Source organism: Apodemus sylvaticus, chromosome 2 (genome assembly GCF_947179515.1).
Source record: "Apodemus sylvaticus chromosome 2, mApoSyl1.1, whole genome shotgun sequence".
Taxonomy (NCBI): domain Eukaryota; kingdom Metazoa; phylum Chordata; class Mammalia; order Rodentia; family Muridae; genus Apodemus; species Apodemus sylvaticus.
In genome coordinates this window covers 156,229,177-156,247,047 of record NC_067473.1, presented here as the reverse complement: position 1 = coordinate 156,247,047, position 17,871 = coordinate 156,229,177, and the positions used below count along the sequence as shown (strand labels likewise).

General features: G+C 37.5%; 1 protein-coding gene across 1 annotated transcript in view; it reads left to right on the top strand.

Annotated features, from left to right (window-relative positions):
- Nucleotides 1–1,870, top strand: part of LOC127678092 (vomeronasal type-2 receptor 26-like) — a 39,956-nt gene extending 38,086 nt beyond the window's left edge. The window contains exon 6 of the mRNA XM_052172898.1: nt 969–1,870. Coding sequence (XP_052028858.1) covers nt 969–1,870 — 902 coding nt within the window. The remainder of the gene's footprint in view (nt 1–968) is intronic.
- The last annotated feature ends 16,001 nt before the right edge of the window (nt 1,871–17,871 follow it).

Below are 17,871 nucleotides of genomic sequence, written 5' to 3'. Positions count from 1 at the left end.
ACAGTACACAGTGAAAACATCTCTGAAGGTTCCTACTAGTTCATAGCTTCTCCTAGATGTTTCTGGCACCTTCCATAATAAGAACCAATAGGTCTTAGGGATTAGAGTGCCATGATAGAGAAGGTAGAGTGGTCATAAGAGCCACAGAGAAGAGATCTGTAGGGAAGCATTATTTGTCAAAAATGACAAGGTCCTAGAGCACATAAACTCAAGATCATGTACCAGATCAAGTCAGATGAAGCTACCATGGCAGGGGGACAGGATCATAAACTCTCACTTCTAGCTAGAAGCTATTGCTAGTGGATGGCTGCTGGAGTGAAAGAGTGAGGTCTGTCTGTCTGCTTGTTTGTTTGTTTGTTTGTTTGTTTGTTTGTTTGCTTCAGATATATAGTTCTACCCATGTTATGGTAGATTGCCTTATATTGATATGCATACAGGTAGCATGAAGTGAACTCAATGGGAAAAACACAACAAAATAAATAAAGTTGAGAGAAAAATTGTTGGAGGGACAGAGAAAAGGAGTTACAGGGTTAAGAAATTGGTGATATACTTTATCAAAATACATGATATTCACATATGATGTTCTCATATAACAATATTTAATAAACAAATGGAACAAAATGATAAAGAGTAAAAATTTCAAAATGAACTTTCTCTTTCTTTCATAAGTAGTCTTGTTTAATTTTCATATTGTCTTATTTGCCCTCACCATCATTTCCACATTTCTCATTCTCTCATATTGTTCAAGTCTACTCAATTTCTAAATATATATGAATACAGTGTATCCATATTTTTCTCCCAGAAAAAATAACGTATTCATTTATTGTTTTTCAGTATCATGGTTCAGTGAATATGTCCACTGACATTTACTTGAGAATTAAATAGTTTCTCTGTGCAAGATGTAGGTCTCATAGGTATATCTGGAGATTTATGGGTTGAATGTAATAAAAAAATCTGCCTCATTTCAGGTATGGATCAATGTTTCAAGTGTCCTGAAGATCAGTATCCAAATGAGCAGAGGAATCGGTGTCTCCCTAAAATTATGGCATTTTTGTCCCATGAAGATACTCTGGGAGCTGCTTTGATATCCGTGGCCATTAGTTTATCTGCACTGTCAGCTATGATTTTAGGGTTATTTATCCACTATCGGGACACACCCATTGTCAGAGCAAATAACAGAAATCTCAGTTTTGTCCTCCTTGTTTCTTTAATGCTCTGTTTCTTTTGCTCATTGATATTCATTGGCCAACCTAGAACAATCACTTGTGTCTTGAGACAAATGATATTTGGGGTTGTATTTTCTGTTGCTGTTTCTGCTATCTTGGCAAAGACCTTCATTGTGGTTGTGGCCTTCAAAGCCATCAAACCAGGAAGCACCTTGCACATGTGGATGGTGACCCGACTCTCAAATGCTATAGTCTGCTGTGGTTCCATCATTCAAGTGTGCATCTGTGCAATCTGGCTGGGAACATATCCTCCCTTCCCTGACATTGACATGCAGTCTGAGTATGGGCAAATCATCCTCTTGTGTAATGAGGGGTCCACCCTCGCTTTCTATTGTGTTCTGGGTTACTTGGGCTTTCTGGCCAGTCTCAGCTTGATTATTGCTTTTCTGGCTAGAAGGCTACCTGACACCTTCAATGAGGCTAAAACAATCACATTCAGCATGATGGTCTTCTGTAGTGTGTGGATTTCTTTTATACCCACTTACCTGAGCTCCACAGGCAAAACCATGGTGGCTGTGGAAATCTTTTCAATTCTGGCCTCCAGTGCTGGTTTACTGGGATGTATGTTTCTTCCCAAATGCTATGTGATCCTACTGAGGTCTGGCGGCCATTCCAGAAAGAAGTTACTTAAATTACTTCTTTAAGAGAATGTATTTTTTGTGATTTGTGTAAAATGAATCATGTCAGAATATTCAAAATGGTGGTGTGAAGCCAAGGCATTTCAACAAAGAATGGCATCTGCAGTTTAATCACCTGTCCCTGCGATTCTTGGAGCCAACTAGACACAATGAACCCAGCCATCAAATGTTAAATAGTTGCCTACTAGAAGTGACTTTAGGTGTATCTACTAGATGTTTCTTTAAATCACTGTTTTTTTGTTTTTGTTTTTTGTTTTTTTTTTGTTGTTGTTGTTTTGTTTTTGTTTTTTGTTTTTTTTTTTTTCATTTTTTGAACAATTACCAGGACAGGTAAAGATTAGGTTTAAAATTGACAGCATATCATTTGTGTGGAAACAAATGTAACAGATGTTTTAAAATGTGTTTCTTCTCTGTTAGTCAGATGCAGGGACTTTACATAAAATACAAAGTAATTTCAATGTAATCATGAGTTCTGTAACAGTCCTTTCTAGGTTGTTGTTTCTCACTTCTGAAGGGCCTGAAAAACAGAAGATTTATTGTGTAAGTTTCACAGTCTTGGGAAGCTTTTGTGCTTGTCTCTATGCTAATGTGACAGAACATGGATGCAAGATTAAAAGAGACACAGGGGAAACAAAGATAGGTTTACCCTGAGGATATTCAAAAGATCAGTGGATAGAGTCTCCTGAGAGAGCAAACAGCCTCCATGGGAAGAGCCTTTCAGTACTAGAGTTAGGAGTTTCACATTGTCTTCACAAAGTGAAAGCTGATATCATTTACAACCATTGGAATGTACTCTCAAGGAAAGACTGTATCTGATAGTAGATGTGGGCATGGTGAAGAGGTATAAGGCCAGGGATTCAACAGGACATGAGAAATCATAGAATTTTATATCTTAGACTTTGAAGTTTTCAGGTATTTTCTTTTATCTAGATAAGGACTTGTTTTAAACATGATTGACAGATCGGGCCCAAGTCGAAATAAAGTTGGATCTTGCAACATTGGGAGGAATTATTGCTCAACCATTGACAAAAACCTGCACAGAAATGGCTACTTGACCAAAGTAGTATTCATTATGTTTTAGAACAAGACTTATTTATGTCTTCCTTAGTTTTTAAATCAAGAGTGTGATTGCGCACTGTAATGTTGGATATGATACCATCTTAAGATCAATAAACATTTAGCATATTTCAAATCTGCCTTGTCTCTCAGTTATTGAATATCTTTCACTCCTATAATTTTTTGTCATATTTGACTGAGTTGCTTTTATTTGGCCATAATAGCAGCACAGAAGATCCCATTGGAATCTCCTTTGATATAGATATTGTAAAATTTGTTCCAAAGATAGTACTGGATGGACATAGAAATACTTGTGTTCAATGTGTCTGAAACTGTGCACTCATGCACTTTTACTCCATTAAAAAGGAAGACTTCCCACTCTGAAAATCTGCCAGGCAGATGGACTCCATGAGTATAAAGAAATTCGTATTTTCTAGAGCCAGTTTCTCTCTTGAAGCCATGTACCATAGTGTTGCAAGCCAAGCACAGCACCGGGGCAGTTCCAAGTAGATGGCAGGAAGCTCACGTCCTGGTTGGAGTTATTTAAAAAGATATGTAACTATTCATCAAAAATATATGTCTAACTAAACCTTTAGACATTCAAGTGTTTTGTAAGTGGTTACATTGTGTCGATCACTGTATGGTTAATGGAGACTACTCATTATCTAGTAATTTCTTAAAATCTATACAAATTTACTAATTGATTTTGACTTATAAGTACATGGAAGAATAATGTCTTAAAACATCATAGATTCTTAGAGAATTTTCATTATATAAACAATGATTATGCACCACTTTCCTTAGGAATTATTATAATGGTTTAAGTCAACTTTTCCCTTCTTCAAGCATCTTCGCTTTGTTGCAGTTCTCCAGAGGGAAGCCTCAGTGTAAGGTTTGTATTTCTTTGCTGTGCTTTAAGTAGTTACGTACATGCCTAAGTCATACTTTGTACGATTCTCAGTTTTCATATTATTTTAATGTGGCGTACTTTATGTATTCTCCTATTTATAGCTTTTTTAAACAACTTTAGAAGATTACACATGTAATGGTCTATAATGTTGTTATGTTCAGTCTTTTTCACTGATGAGTATTAAATCTCTGTAGATAAAATTATTTCAATAAGCTCCAGATTCTCTTCTTCATAGAAATTGGAACTTTAATTATTTTCCTATCACAAGTAAAGTTTCTTCTATTTCATGATTAGTCTACTGGTATATACCCATACAGATTATCTAGAATTTTACTTTGTAATTATTGTTGTAGTGAGAAATTTTAATTGTCATCAACTAACAAATTATTTTCTAAATTGTATTTGAATAATTTGATAATCCACAATAAAGTCGTTAAAAGATGCAATCTGTACATACTCATTGTTACAGTTAACTTCCTTCACATTGTGCTTATTAAATGATGTTAAATTTTGTTTTAATTTACACTGATACAGTTAATAATCAGATTGCAATTTATACCTTATTGGGAAATTCTACATGGGTACAATGATATAAAAATAGTTTGCTTTATTCATCACATCTAGGATTTTCTGGGCTTCTTCATCTCAAATAGTGTTCTTGTTCATGACTGTTCTCTAGCTTTATTCTTCAACATTTTCTTTTTCTTTCACTCTATCTGCTACTTCACAGGATGGAACAATAAATAGTATTTTTCAATCGTTAATGTCTCTTAAATTATACTTTATATTTTATTTGAGGGCAAGAGCATATGATTATCTCTATGAATAAAGTTATCCTTCTAGTTTCTTAACACAGTTGTATATTGAGTCCTAATAAAAGTGTTTGCAAAATATGACTTGGTGTTTTTAAACATCATATTCTATTTTAGTGGGAAGCCTTATGACTTTCAGATGAATAACAAGTACTGGGCACAGTTGTTCTGTATTTCCACTGCATACCTTGTGATATTACAACATGTTCATATAAGTACCTACTCCATGTTAAATACATCTTACCTTCCCCTCCCATCAATACTTTAGTTTTTCTGGCTAGATCTGACTCTACTTTCACCATTTAGGTCTTAAAATTACCAAACTATTAATTTATATCCAATATTAATTCCTATCTTTAAATATTAATTTTATTTTATTGCTGCTTGTTCTAATGGTGTGAAGGATGTCACTGAAATTTGTATTGGATTATACTGAATGTGTATATTTCTTTTGCTAAAATAATTTTAATAATAGTATTTCCTCCACTACATGAGTATAGGAGGTCTTTCCATATTCTTGTGCCTTCTTTAGTTTTACTTTTTTTCAATGCTTTAAAGTATTTATTATTGAAGTGCTTCACTTTCTTTATTAGGTTCAGTCCAAGATATGTATTGTTAGGAATTTATTTTTTAGGAATGTTTTCATAATTTTTTCAATATAGTCATTATTAGGTATAGGGAATATCAATTTTTAATATCATATTTGTATCTTGATACTTTACTAGACTTTTTGGAAAATCAAATGAGGTGGATTTTTAAGACCTGGCATTCAGAGAAGCACAACAGGTGCAAGGAAGGACATGCTGGCCTAGAACTTACTTGTCTCTATTCTTTTTGTTGCTTTCTCTTGTCTTATTAATAAATCTCTATATTCATTAGGTTTAAAGAAGAAAGAAACCCTTTTTTATTCCTTATTTTATGAGAAATATTTGAAGTTCCTCTCATTCAGTATGATGGATAGATTATTGGCATTGTGTTTCATTATTATTCTTAGTCTTTACTTTGTTGAGAATTTTCCCTCTCTTTTGAATATTTTCAGAGGTTTTACCTTGAAGGAGTGTTGGATTTTATCAGTATCCTTTTTTGATCTATTTATTTGTTTATGGGATTTCTGTACTAAAGTTTATTTACTCACGTTCCTGAGGATCTGACTCCCTCTTCTCTCCTCTGTGGGAACTGGACAAGGGATAGGCAAAACACACACACACACACACACACACACACAGAGAGAGAGAGAGAGAGACAGAGAGAGAGAGAAAGAGAGAGAGAGACAGACAGACAGACAGACAGACAGAGAGGCAGACAGACTCTAAAAATGAATTAATATAGGCAAGAAAAAATATCAAGGTATGGTGGTGCATATCTTTTGCCCCAGTACTTGGAAAGAAGATATACATAAATATCTATGAATTTGAGTCCAGCGTTGTTTAAATAGTGAATTTTAAGACAGCCAAATCTGCACATGAGACAGTGTGTGATATTTGGGCATCACCTACATTTTTTTCAAAGCTTTTTCTCAGTTTATTCCCTGCTACATAACAAACAATGCCAGTATGGAGACTGTTTGCTTGAAAGCTCATCAGTGTAGTTTTTAAAAGGAGGAAAAAACATTTTTCAGACAATATATTGCCATAGTGAGTATCTTTGGTTAGCCTGGAACTAACTATGTAGACCAAGCTGGCCTTAAACTCACAGACACCTTCCTTCTTATGCCTGCCAGGTACTGGGATTGAAGGCATTTATTATGAAGAAAGAAGAGACCTAGAAGCTTTAAAAATGGTTTAAATATCTAATAAAAAGAATGAAATGAAAATATCATAAAATCCCTAAAAACCTCGTAATTGCAAAAGGAGATACAGAAATATGTCTGTTGCTAAATTATATAAAATTTCATCTGGAACATTTCAGCACAAACTGTGATAAGACAATCAAAAATGGAATACAGATTTTAAAAAAAAAAGTCATATATCTCTTTTTTCTCTTGATAGGATAGATTCAGCTTCATCACCCTTCACAAAACTCAAGTCCAAGTGAATGAAGGATCTCCAAATAAAACTAGATACACCAAATCCTATAGAAGAAGTGACGTACCTTTAAAGCCTTGGTACAGCAGACAATTTTCTGAGTAGAACACTAATGGCTGTAGCTCTAAGGTCATCAATTGACTATTATAAAGAAGGTTGCTATGAATATAATGAAAGATGTGTTCTAACTATGTGTTGGAACATCTTCTGGGTATATGCACTGGAGTGGTATAGCTGGTTCTTCTGGTAGTACTATGTCCAATTTTCTGGGAACAGCAAAACTGACTTCCAGAGCACTTTTTCCAGCTTCCAATCCCACCAGCAGTGGAGGAGTGCTCCACTTTCTCCACATCCTCACCAGCATTGCTTTCACCTGAGTTTTTATCTTAGTCATTTGGACTGGTTTGACGTAGAATCTCAGGGTGGTTTTGATTTTCATTTCCCAGATGATTAATGATGTTAAACTTTTCATTAGGTGCTTCCTTGCCATTATTTGTAACAAATAGTCTCTTTATTAACTCTTTGTTAACGTCCTTACCACATTTTAAATAAAGTTATTTGGTTCTCTAGAGTCTAACTTCTTGTATTCTATTTATATATAGTGAATATTAGCCCTCCATTGGAGGGAGTGTTGGTAACATCTTTTCCCAATTTTTTGGTTGCTGTTTTGTCCTATTGACAGTGTCATTTGCCTTAAACAAGCTTTGGATTTTTTTTTGAGGTCCCATCTTGATTATAGAATATAAGCTATTGGTGTTATGTTCAGGAAAATTTCCCCCGTGGCCATGTGCATGAAGCTCTTTGACACTTTCTATGTTCATAGCAGCCTTATTTGTAATAACCAGAAGCTGTCAAGAATACAGATGTCCTTCAAAAGAGAAACAGATCCAGAAAACATGGTACATTTATACAATTGAATGCTATTCCTATATTAAAACATTGAATTCACAATGGAATACTACTCAGCTATTAAAACCAATGAATTCATGACATTCTCAGGCAAATAGATGACAAATGAACTAGAAAATATCATTCTGAGTGAAGTAACCCAATCACAAGGGAAGACACATGGTATGTACTCCCTGACAAGTGGACATTACCCCAGAAGCTAGGAAATGTCAAGATACAATTCAGAGACCAAAGGAAGCTCAAGAAGTTGGAAGGCTAAAGTATGGACACTTTGATCCACCTTAGAAGGGGGAACAAATTACCCATGGGAGTAGATTAGAGACAAAGTCTGGAAGCAGAGACTGAAGGATAGACCATCAAGAGACTGTCTCTCCTGGGGATCCATCCCACATACAGTCCCAAACCCAGACTCTATGTTGGATGCAAACTAGTCTTGGTGACAAGAGCCTGATATAGGTGTCTCCTGAGAGGCTTTGCCAATACCTGATAAATACATAGGTGGGTTCTCTCAGCCAACCATTGGACTGAGCACAATGTCCCCAATGGAGGAACTAGAGAAAGGACACAGGAGCATAGGAGTAACAGCCATATGAACCAACCAGTTTCCACTCAGCTCCCAGGGGACTATAACCCCAATCAAGAAATACACATGGAACGACCCATAGCTGTAGCTGCATATGTAATAGAGGACTGACTCCTTGTTGGTCATCCGTGGGAAGAGAGGCCCTTGGTCCTATAAAGGCTCAATGCTCTAGTGTAAGGGGATTCCAGGACAGGGTAGTAAGAGTGGGTGAATTGGTGAGCAGGGGAAGGGGGGATGAGATAAAGTGTTTTCAGAGGAGGAAACAGGAAATGGGATAACATTTGCAATGTAAATCATGACAATATCTAATAAAAATCACCAATTGATAAATGGGTTCTCTTGAAACTGCAAATCTTCTGTAAGGCAAAAGACACTGTTAATAGAATAAAAGAGCAGACTACAGACTGGGAAAGAGTCTTCACCAAACCAGTACCTGACAGAGAGCTAATGTCCAAAATTTACAAAGAACTCAAGAAGATAGATAGCAATAACCCAAATAAACAAATATAAAAAAATGGGGCCAAAAGCCAAACAGAGACCTCTCCAAAGAGGAATCCTAAATGGTCTAGAGGCACTTAAAGCAATGTTGAATTCCTTAATTATCCTGGAAATGTAAATTAAAATCAACTTTATTATTTAAAATTATACCCATCAGCATGGCTAAGTTCAAAAACTCTGGATATACCACATGATTGTGAGGATTTGGAGCAAGGGAAAAATTTCTTCATTGCTGGGGGAAGTACAAAGTTGTAAACCACTTCACAAATTATTTCGTGGTTTCTCAGAAAACTGAGAGAAGGTCTACCTCATGAGCCAACTATACCATTCCTGACCATATAGGCAAAAGATATTCCATCAACATACAAAGATAATGGCTTAACTATGTTTGTAGCAGCTTTGTATGTAATAGTCGGAAAGTGGAATTAATTTAGATGTCCATCAACTGAAGCATGAATAAAGAAAATTTGGTACATATACACAGTGGAATACTAATCAGCTATTATACCAAGCCATCATGAATGTTGCAAGGAAATGGATGAAACTTGAAGATATCAATGTAATAAGGTAACCCAGTCCAAAAATGACATGCACAGTGTATTCACTTATAAGTAGATATTAGCCATAAAATACAGTTACCATGCTATAATTATTGGAATCAGAAGCTGTTTACAGTTAGCCTCAGAATCAGGTGACAATGACCCTCCTGTGTCTGTTGCCATGGAAACTGCCACACTTTCCCTGGACACTACTCACCCACATCATGTGTACATGATAGTGTACATCATTAACTGGCATCTATGTCACAGCTCAGGTAAAACACAGAGACACCGACCCCTTGCTCTCTTTTTACTTGCCCTTGCTTATACCCATTTTAATAAAGAATGGGAAATGTGCTGGCCTGGTGTTCCAACTAAAAATATTTCATAGACATGAAGAAGCTAAAATGGAAGGAAGACAGAAGGGAAGATGCTTGAGTCTCATTTAGAAAGTTGAATAATATAGTCATAAGAGGCAGATCATTAAGGGGTATGTATGGAAAGGGGCAGAATGTGGTAGATAATGTGGGAGTTTAGGAACAGCTATGGGAAATAGCAGGATAGAAAGAAAATGGCCACAAAAATGAAAATCTGTGACTGACATGGATGAGGTGGTGGGTGAAATTTCCAGGTGGAGTCAGAAACCTAGTATAAGAAAGGTGCCCAAGAATCAGTGGTAGAGAAGTTAAATGTGATTAACAACACTGAGGATATGGAAACTGAAGAGGCCTCCTGTTGTAGCCAGGGAGGAATTCCACTGGAACAATAGAGACACCATCACACTCACAAAACGTTCAACCCCTAATTTAGCCTGTCTGCATTAAATGCAGGCATGGCGGATGAAGCAAAGACTGAGGGAATGGTCAAACATTAATCAGTCCAACTTGAGATCCATCCTATGGGGAAAAATTAGTCCCTCACATTATTAATGATACTCTTTTGAGCTTTCAGGCAAGATTCTAGAAGGCTATCCTCTGAGAGACATGACTTCCTATATTGTGGGTCATCAGTGTCTAAGAGAATTCTGTCTGATTCTCTCTCTTCCTCCTCCTTCCCTCCATCTCTGCTTTGCTCCCTTCCGCTATTACTCTCTGACACCTTACTTCCCTGATTTCTTCCCTCCCTTCTCTAATGCTCACCTTACCCTCTTCTGTGTATAGTTCTGGTCTAACTGGAAGTATGCATGTAGAAGGATGGAAATTATCCATTTTTTGCCATTGTAGAAAGCTCAACACCAAGTGGATCAAGGACCTCCACATAAAAACAAATATACAGAATTGAAAAGAAGAAAAAAAATGGGTAAGAGCCTCAAACACACAGCCACAGGTGATATTTCCTGAACAGAAGACCAATGGCTCAGGATTTAAGATCAACATATGACAAAAGGGACCTCTTGTATCTGAAAAGCATCTTTAAGGCAAAGGGCACTGTCAATAGGACAAAAAGGCAAACTACAGATTGGGCAAAGATCTTTACTAATCTACATTTGATAGAGGGGTAATATCCAAAATATACAAGAATTCAAGACATTAGACCTCAGAAAACAAAATAACCGAATTAACAATGGGGTGTAAAGCTAAACAGAGAAATCTCAACTTTTGAACTGTTAATGGCTGAGTAGCACCTAAAGCAGTGTTCAACATCCTTTAGTCATCAGGGAAATTCAAATCAAAACAAGACTGAGATTCCACTTTACACCAATCAGAATTGCTAAGATCAAAAACTCAGTTGTCAACAGATGCTAGAGAGTATGAGGAGCAAGAGGAACACATCTCCTTTGATGTGGTTTTGAAAACTAGTAGAACCATTTTGTGAATCAATCTGGCAGTTTCTCAGAAAGTTAGAAATAATTTTATCTGAAGATTTAGGTGTGTAACATCTGGGCATATACCCAAAATGTGATACAACATGACAAGGACATATAAGGACATATATTATTAGCAGCAATATTTATAATAGGCAGAAGCTGTACAGAAATCAGATGTTTCTCCAAAGAAAATTGCATGCAGAAAATGTGATACATTGACACAATGAAATACCACCCAGCTATTCAAAATGAGGGTGTAACAAAGGTTGCAGGCCAATAGGTGGAACTATAAAAATAGTCCTGAGTGAGGTAACCCATAACTAATAGGACATATGTGGTATGTACTTACTGATAAGAGGGTATTAGTCAAAAAGAACAGAATAACTATGATACAAATCAAAGACCACACGAAGCTTAACAGGAAGGAAGCCCCAAGTCTGGATGATTTATTGTCATTTATATGGGGAAACAAAATAATCATAAGAGGCCATGGAAGAGAAGGATCTTAGTGGGAGGGAGAGGAAGAAGTAAAAGAACAGGACAGGTCAGATATGGAGTGGGGATTGGGGAAGACAGGAGAGAGTCACAGACTTCTAAGAGAATGAAAAGAAATAGGTAGGACTGTGGGCTGGGAAATGAGAGAAAGCACTAAACATACCAGACGCTAGGAATGAGGGAGACTACCAGGACCCAAAAGAGATTTCCTTAGCTAAAATGCCCAACAGTAGGAAGATAGTACCTGTAGAGACCACTTCCAGTAAAGAGACATGGCTACCAGTTGAGGGAGGGGGCTGCCCACCCATTTTCAAGATTTTTAGCCCAGAATTGTTCTTTTCTAAAGGAAATGCAAGGACAAAAATGGAGGAGAGTCTGAAGGAAAGGCTAACCAGACACTACTCTACCCTACGATCCATCCCAGCACAGACACCAAGCCCAGACAGTATTGCTGATACCAAGATGTGCTTGCAGGCTGAGACTGGCATGGCTGTCCTGTGAGGGGGTCTAACAGACGCTGCCTGAGACATAAGCAGAAACATACAGCTAACCATTGGACATACCCCAGTCATCCCAATAGATGAGTTAGGGGAAGGACTGAAAGGGCTGCATGGGATTGCAACAATATAGGAAGAACAAAACTATCAACTCATTGGGCCCCGGAGAGCTACAGAGACTAAGCCACCATCGAAGGGACATACCCGGTCAGGTTTGTGGTCCCCATTATATATGTAACAGAGGACTAACTTATCAGGTCTTAGAGAGAGGAGATACACTTAGTCCTGTGGAGGCTTGATGCCCCAGAGATGTTGAATGCTAGCGGGATGAGATAGGATTGGGTAGGTGGGGGAAAAGGCTCTTAGCAACAAAATGGAAGAGGAAGTAGGTGGGAAGGCTCATGAATAGGGGAAACTGTAAGTGGGACAACATTTGCAATGTAAACAAATAAAATAAATAATATAAAAAGAATCTTTATTTGCATACACATGAGAGCTGTATTTCCCAAAGAATAATTAATTCATGAGACAAACCTTGAGCCATTTTCTATTCCATTTTTATTGGGCAAAACCACAATGTCCTTTCATATAAGTCTGCTTACAGAAGCAAGACCAGGCAGTTAGGATTTTATAAAGCAGTTAAGGGATATTTCTGGAGTGTTTGTTACAGAACTTTCCATATTTACAGTGTTGGTTGCAGCTCAAATTCCCAAACAACCTTGGTTATTGCCCAGGCAGTAGGTAGCTCTCCAAAATCTTTGACAGCAAGGACACAGCGCCGAAGACCATACTCGCACAACTCATTAAACATGGAGCAGATAATCATGTGCCTTCATGAAGTAGTAACCTATTTGGCACATTCTCAAAAGGGAAACCAAACTCGCAACAAACCCATATGAGCTACAGTGGTCTTACATGTAAGATATGTTGGGGCAATACTAGCACAAAACTTCTTGGAGTAACTAACTAATAAAGATTTGATTTAAGGTCTACTCCTAAAGATGGAACCCATATGTTATACTGCTTGCCTGAACAAGATCCTGAGACGAGATAGTCCAGGGGAATCAGGAAAATCAAAACCAAACAACAGTGCTCTAAAGGAAAAGGAGGCAAAAATCACTATTCCTTAATATCTCTTAACATCAATGGACTAAATTTCCAAATATAAAGACAGAGACTAACAGTCTGGATGTATAAATAGGATCCACCATTTTACTGCTTACAGGAGAATCACCTCAGTGTCAAAGATAAACCCTACCTCGGAGTAAAATGCTGGGAAACAATTTTCCATGCAAATGGACACCGGAAACAAGGTAGAGTAGCCATTCTAATATCAGATAAAATCAACTTTCAACCAAAAGTCATCAAAATGACATGGGAGGACATTTCATATTCATCAAAGGAAAAATCTACCAAGAATAACTCTCAATTCTAAACTTTTATGCTTCAAATGCAAGGACAACATCATTCACTAAAGAAACTTTACTAAAGCTGAAAGCACATTGCCCTTTACACAGGGGGGACTTCAATACTCCACTTTCACCAATTGTCAGATCAGGGAAACACAAATGAAACAGAGACACAGTGAAACTAAAAGAAGTTATAGACCAAATCGACTTAATATATATCTATAGAATATTTGAACCTAATCACAAAATTATACCTTCTTCTCAGCCTCTCATGGTATCTTCTCCAAAACTGACCATATTGTTGGTCACAAAACAGACCTCAATAGATATGAGAAGATTGAAGTAATCCCATGCCTCCTATCAGAAAACTACAGATTAAGGCTGGACTTCAATAGCAACAAAAATAACAGATAGACCATATACACATGGCAGATGAACAATGTTCTACTCAATGATAACTTGGTCAAGGAAGAAATAAGGAGAGAAATCAAAGACTTTTTAGAATTTAATGAAAATTAAGACACAACATACCCAAACTTATGGCACAAAATGAAATCAGTGATAAGAGGAAAACTCATTGCCTGAGTACCTCCAAAAAAGAACTCAACAGTATATTTACTAACAGCTTAACAGCACATCTGTAAGCTCTAGAACAGAAAGAAGCTAATACAACCAAGAGGAGTAGACTTTAGGAAATCAAACTCAGGGCCGAAATCAACCAAACTAAAATAACTGTACTCCAAATAAAACTGGATACATCAAATTCCAGAAAAGAAAGTGTGACATACTCTTAAAACACTGGTACAGGAGACATTTTTCTGAGGAGAACACTAACCTCTGCCTCTAAGATCACCAATTGACTATTACAAGGCTGCTACGAACATAGTGGAGCATGTGTCCTTATTACATGTTGGAGAATCTTCTGGGTATATGTCTAGGAGTGTTATAGCTGGATCCTCTGATAGTACTATGTCCAATATTATGAGGAACTGCCAAACTGATTTCTAGAGTGGTTTTACCATCTTGTACTCCCACCTGCAATTGAAGAGTGTCCTTCTTTCTCCAATCCTCACCAGCACTTGCTGTCACCTGAATTTTTGATTTTAGCCATTCTGACTGGTGTTAGGTAGAATCTTAGGGTTCTTTTGATTTGCATTTTCCAGATGACTTAGAATGTTGAACATTTCTTTAGGTGATTCTCAGCCATTTGGTATTCCTCAGTTGAGAATTCTTTGTTCATCTCTGCTCCCATTTTGTAATAGGGGTATTTGGTTCTCTGGAGACTAACTTCTTGAGTTTTTTGTATATATTAGGTAGGAGCCTTCTATAGGATGTAGGGTTGATAAAGATTTTTTCCTAATTGGTTTTTTGCTGTTTTGTCCTATCAACAGTGCCCTTTGCCTTACAGAAGCTTTTGAATTTTATGGGGTCCCATTTGTCAATACTTGGTCTTAGAGCATAAGCTATTGTTGTTCTGTTCAGGTAATTTTCCCCTGTGCCAATGTGTTTGAGGCTCTTCACCATTTTCTATATTCATAGCCACCATATTTATTATAGTTAGAAGCTGTCAAGCACCCAGATGTTCCTCAACAGAGAAATGGATGCAGAAATTGTGGTACATTTACACGATGGAATTCTACTCAGCTATTAAAAACAATGAATTCATGAAATTCTAAGTCAAATAGATGGAGCTAGAAAATATCATCTTGAGTGAAGTAACCCATCACATTAGAACACACATGGTATGCCATCACTCTTATGTGGACATTAGCCCAGATGCTCAGAATACCCATGATACAATTCACAGACCAAACAAAGCTCAAGAAGAAGGAAGACCAAAGAATAGCTACTTTGGTTCTTCTTAGAAGATGGAACAAAGTACCAATGGGAGGAGATACAGAGACAAAATGTGGAGCAGAGACTGAAGGAAAGACCATGCAGAGATTGCCCCACCTGGGGATCCATCACATATACTGCCCCCAAACCCAGACACTATTGTGGATGCCAACAAGCACGTGCTGACAAGAGCTTGATAAAGCTGTTTCCTGAGAGGCTTGACCAGTGCCTGAAAATACACTGGTGGGTACTCTCAACCAAACATTGGACTGAGCACAAGGTCCCCAATGATAGAGCTAGAGACAGGACCCAAAGAGCTGAAGGACCTTACAACCCAATAGGAAGAACAACAATATGACACAACAAGCATACCCTGAACTCCCAGGGAACTAAACCACCAACAAAAGTGTATTCATGGCTAAAGCTGCATATATAGCAGATGATGGCCTTGTTCTTCATCAGTGGCAGGAGAGGCCCTTGGTCCTATAAATGCTTGATGTGATTTATACAGCCATATTTATTATAGTTAGAAGCTGTCAAGAGAAATGGATGCAGAAATTGTGGTAAGCTAGTGTAAGCTAATACCAGGTAATGGAAACAAGAGTGGGCGGCTTGATGATCAGGGGGAGGAAGAATGGGATAGGGTGTATTCAGAGGGGAATGAGGAAAGGGAATAGTATTTGAAATATAAATAAAGAAAATATCTAATAAAAATCACCAGTTGATAAACGGAATCTCTTGAAACTACAAAGCTTCTGTTAGGCACAGGGCACTGTTAATAGAACATACAGCAGTCTACAGACTTTGAAAGGGTCTTCACCAAATGGTAGTAAAGTTGGCTGTGACTAACAACACTAGGGATATGGAAACTTAAGAGGCCACCTCTTGTAGTCAGGCAGGAACTCTAGAGGAGGAATAGAGAAACCAACCTACCCACAAAACATTAAACCCCTAATTTAACCTGTCTATGTGGAATGCAGGCATGGGGTATGAAGCAGAGACTGAGGGAATGGCCAAACATTAACCAGCCCAACTTGACACCATCACATGGGCAAAAACTAGTCCATGATATTGTTAATGATCCACTTTCATGCTTGCAGGCAAGAGTCTAGCAAGGCAATCCTCTGAGAGACATGACTTCCTATACTGTAGGTCATCAGTGTTTAAAAAATTTATGTTTTTCTCTCCCTCCCTCCCTCTCTATATCCCCCCCTTTATCCCACCCTTCATCACTTCCTCCCACCCACCCTCCAACCCTTATTCCCTGCTATCCTACTACTCTTCTTTGTATAGGGCTGGTATAACTGGCATTATGCATGTAGAAGAATGGAAATTGATCCAGGTTTTACCTCTTGTACAAATCTCAAGTCTAAGTGGATAAAGGACCTCTATGTAAAACCAGATATACTGAATCTAATAGAAGAGAAAATGGAAAAGAGCCTCAAATACACCACCACAGGGGAATTTTTCCTGAACAGAACACCAATGGCTCAGACTCTAAGATCAACAATTGACAAAGGGGACCTCATGGATCTGAAAAGCATCTGTAAGGGAAAGAACACTGTCCATAGGACAAAAAAAGGCCAGCTACAGAGAGGGCAAAAATCTTTATTAACCGTACATCTTAAAGAGGGGGAATATCCAAAATATTCAAAGAACTCAAATGTTACACTTCAGAAAACCAAGTAAACCAATTAAGAATAGTGTACAGAGCTAAACAGAGAATTCTTATCTGATGAATCACTAATGGCTGAATAGCACTTAAAGAAATGTTTAACATCCTTTAGTCATCAGAGAAATTCAAATCAAAATAACTCTGAGATTCTACTTTACACCAGTCAGAATTCCTAAGATGAAAAACTCAGCTGACAACAGATGCTAGTGAATATGTGGGGCAAGAGGAACACTCCTTCTTTGCTGGTTGGTTTGAAAATTTGTCTAACCATTTTGTAAATCAATCTGGCAGTTCCTCAGAAAGTTGGAAATAGTTCTACCAGAAGACCCAGGTATATAACACCTGGCATATACACAAAAGATGCTTCAACATATAACAAGGACACATGCTCCAATGTGTTCATAGCAGCCATATTTATAAAAACCAGAAGCTGGAACTAAAATGTTCCTCAAAAGAAGATTGGATACAGAGAATGTGGTACACTGACACAATGATATACAATGTGGCTATTAAAAACAAGGACATCACAAATGTTGCCAGGCAATAGATGGAACTAAAAGAAAAAAACAGTCCTGAGTGAGGTAACCCATAGCTAAATGGACATACATGGTATGTTCTCACTGATGTGTGTGTATTAGCCAAAAAGTAGAGAATACCCATGATACAACTCAAAGACCATATGAAGCTTAACAGAAAGGAAGGTCCAAGTATGAATGCTTCAGTGTCATTTACAAGGGGGAACAAAATAATAACAGGCGGCAGATGGAGGAAAGGACCTGAGTGGAAGAGGGAGGAGAAAGCAAAAGTACTGGGCAGTTCATGTATGGGAGTAGACAGGAGATAAGCCCTGAGGACAAAGACATTGAACACAAATATGCAGCACTGTGAGCTGGGGAATGAGAGAAACCACTAGAATGTTCCAGACACAAGGAATGACAGAGACTCCCAGGACACAAT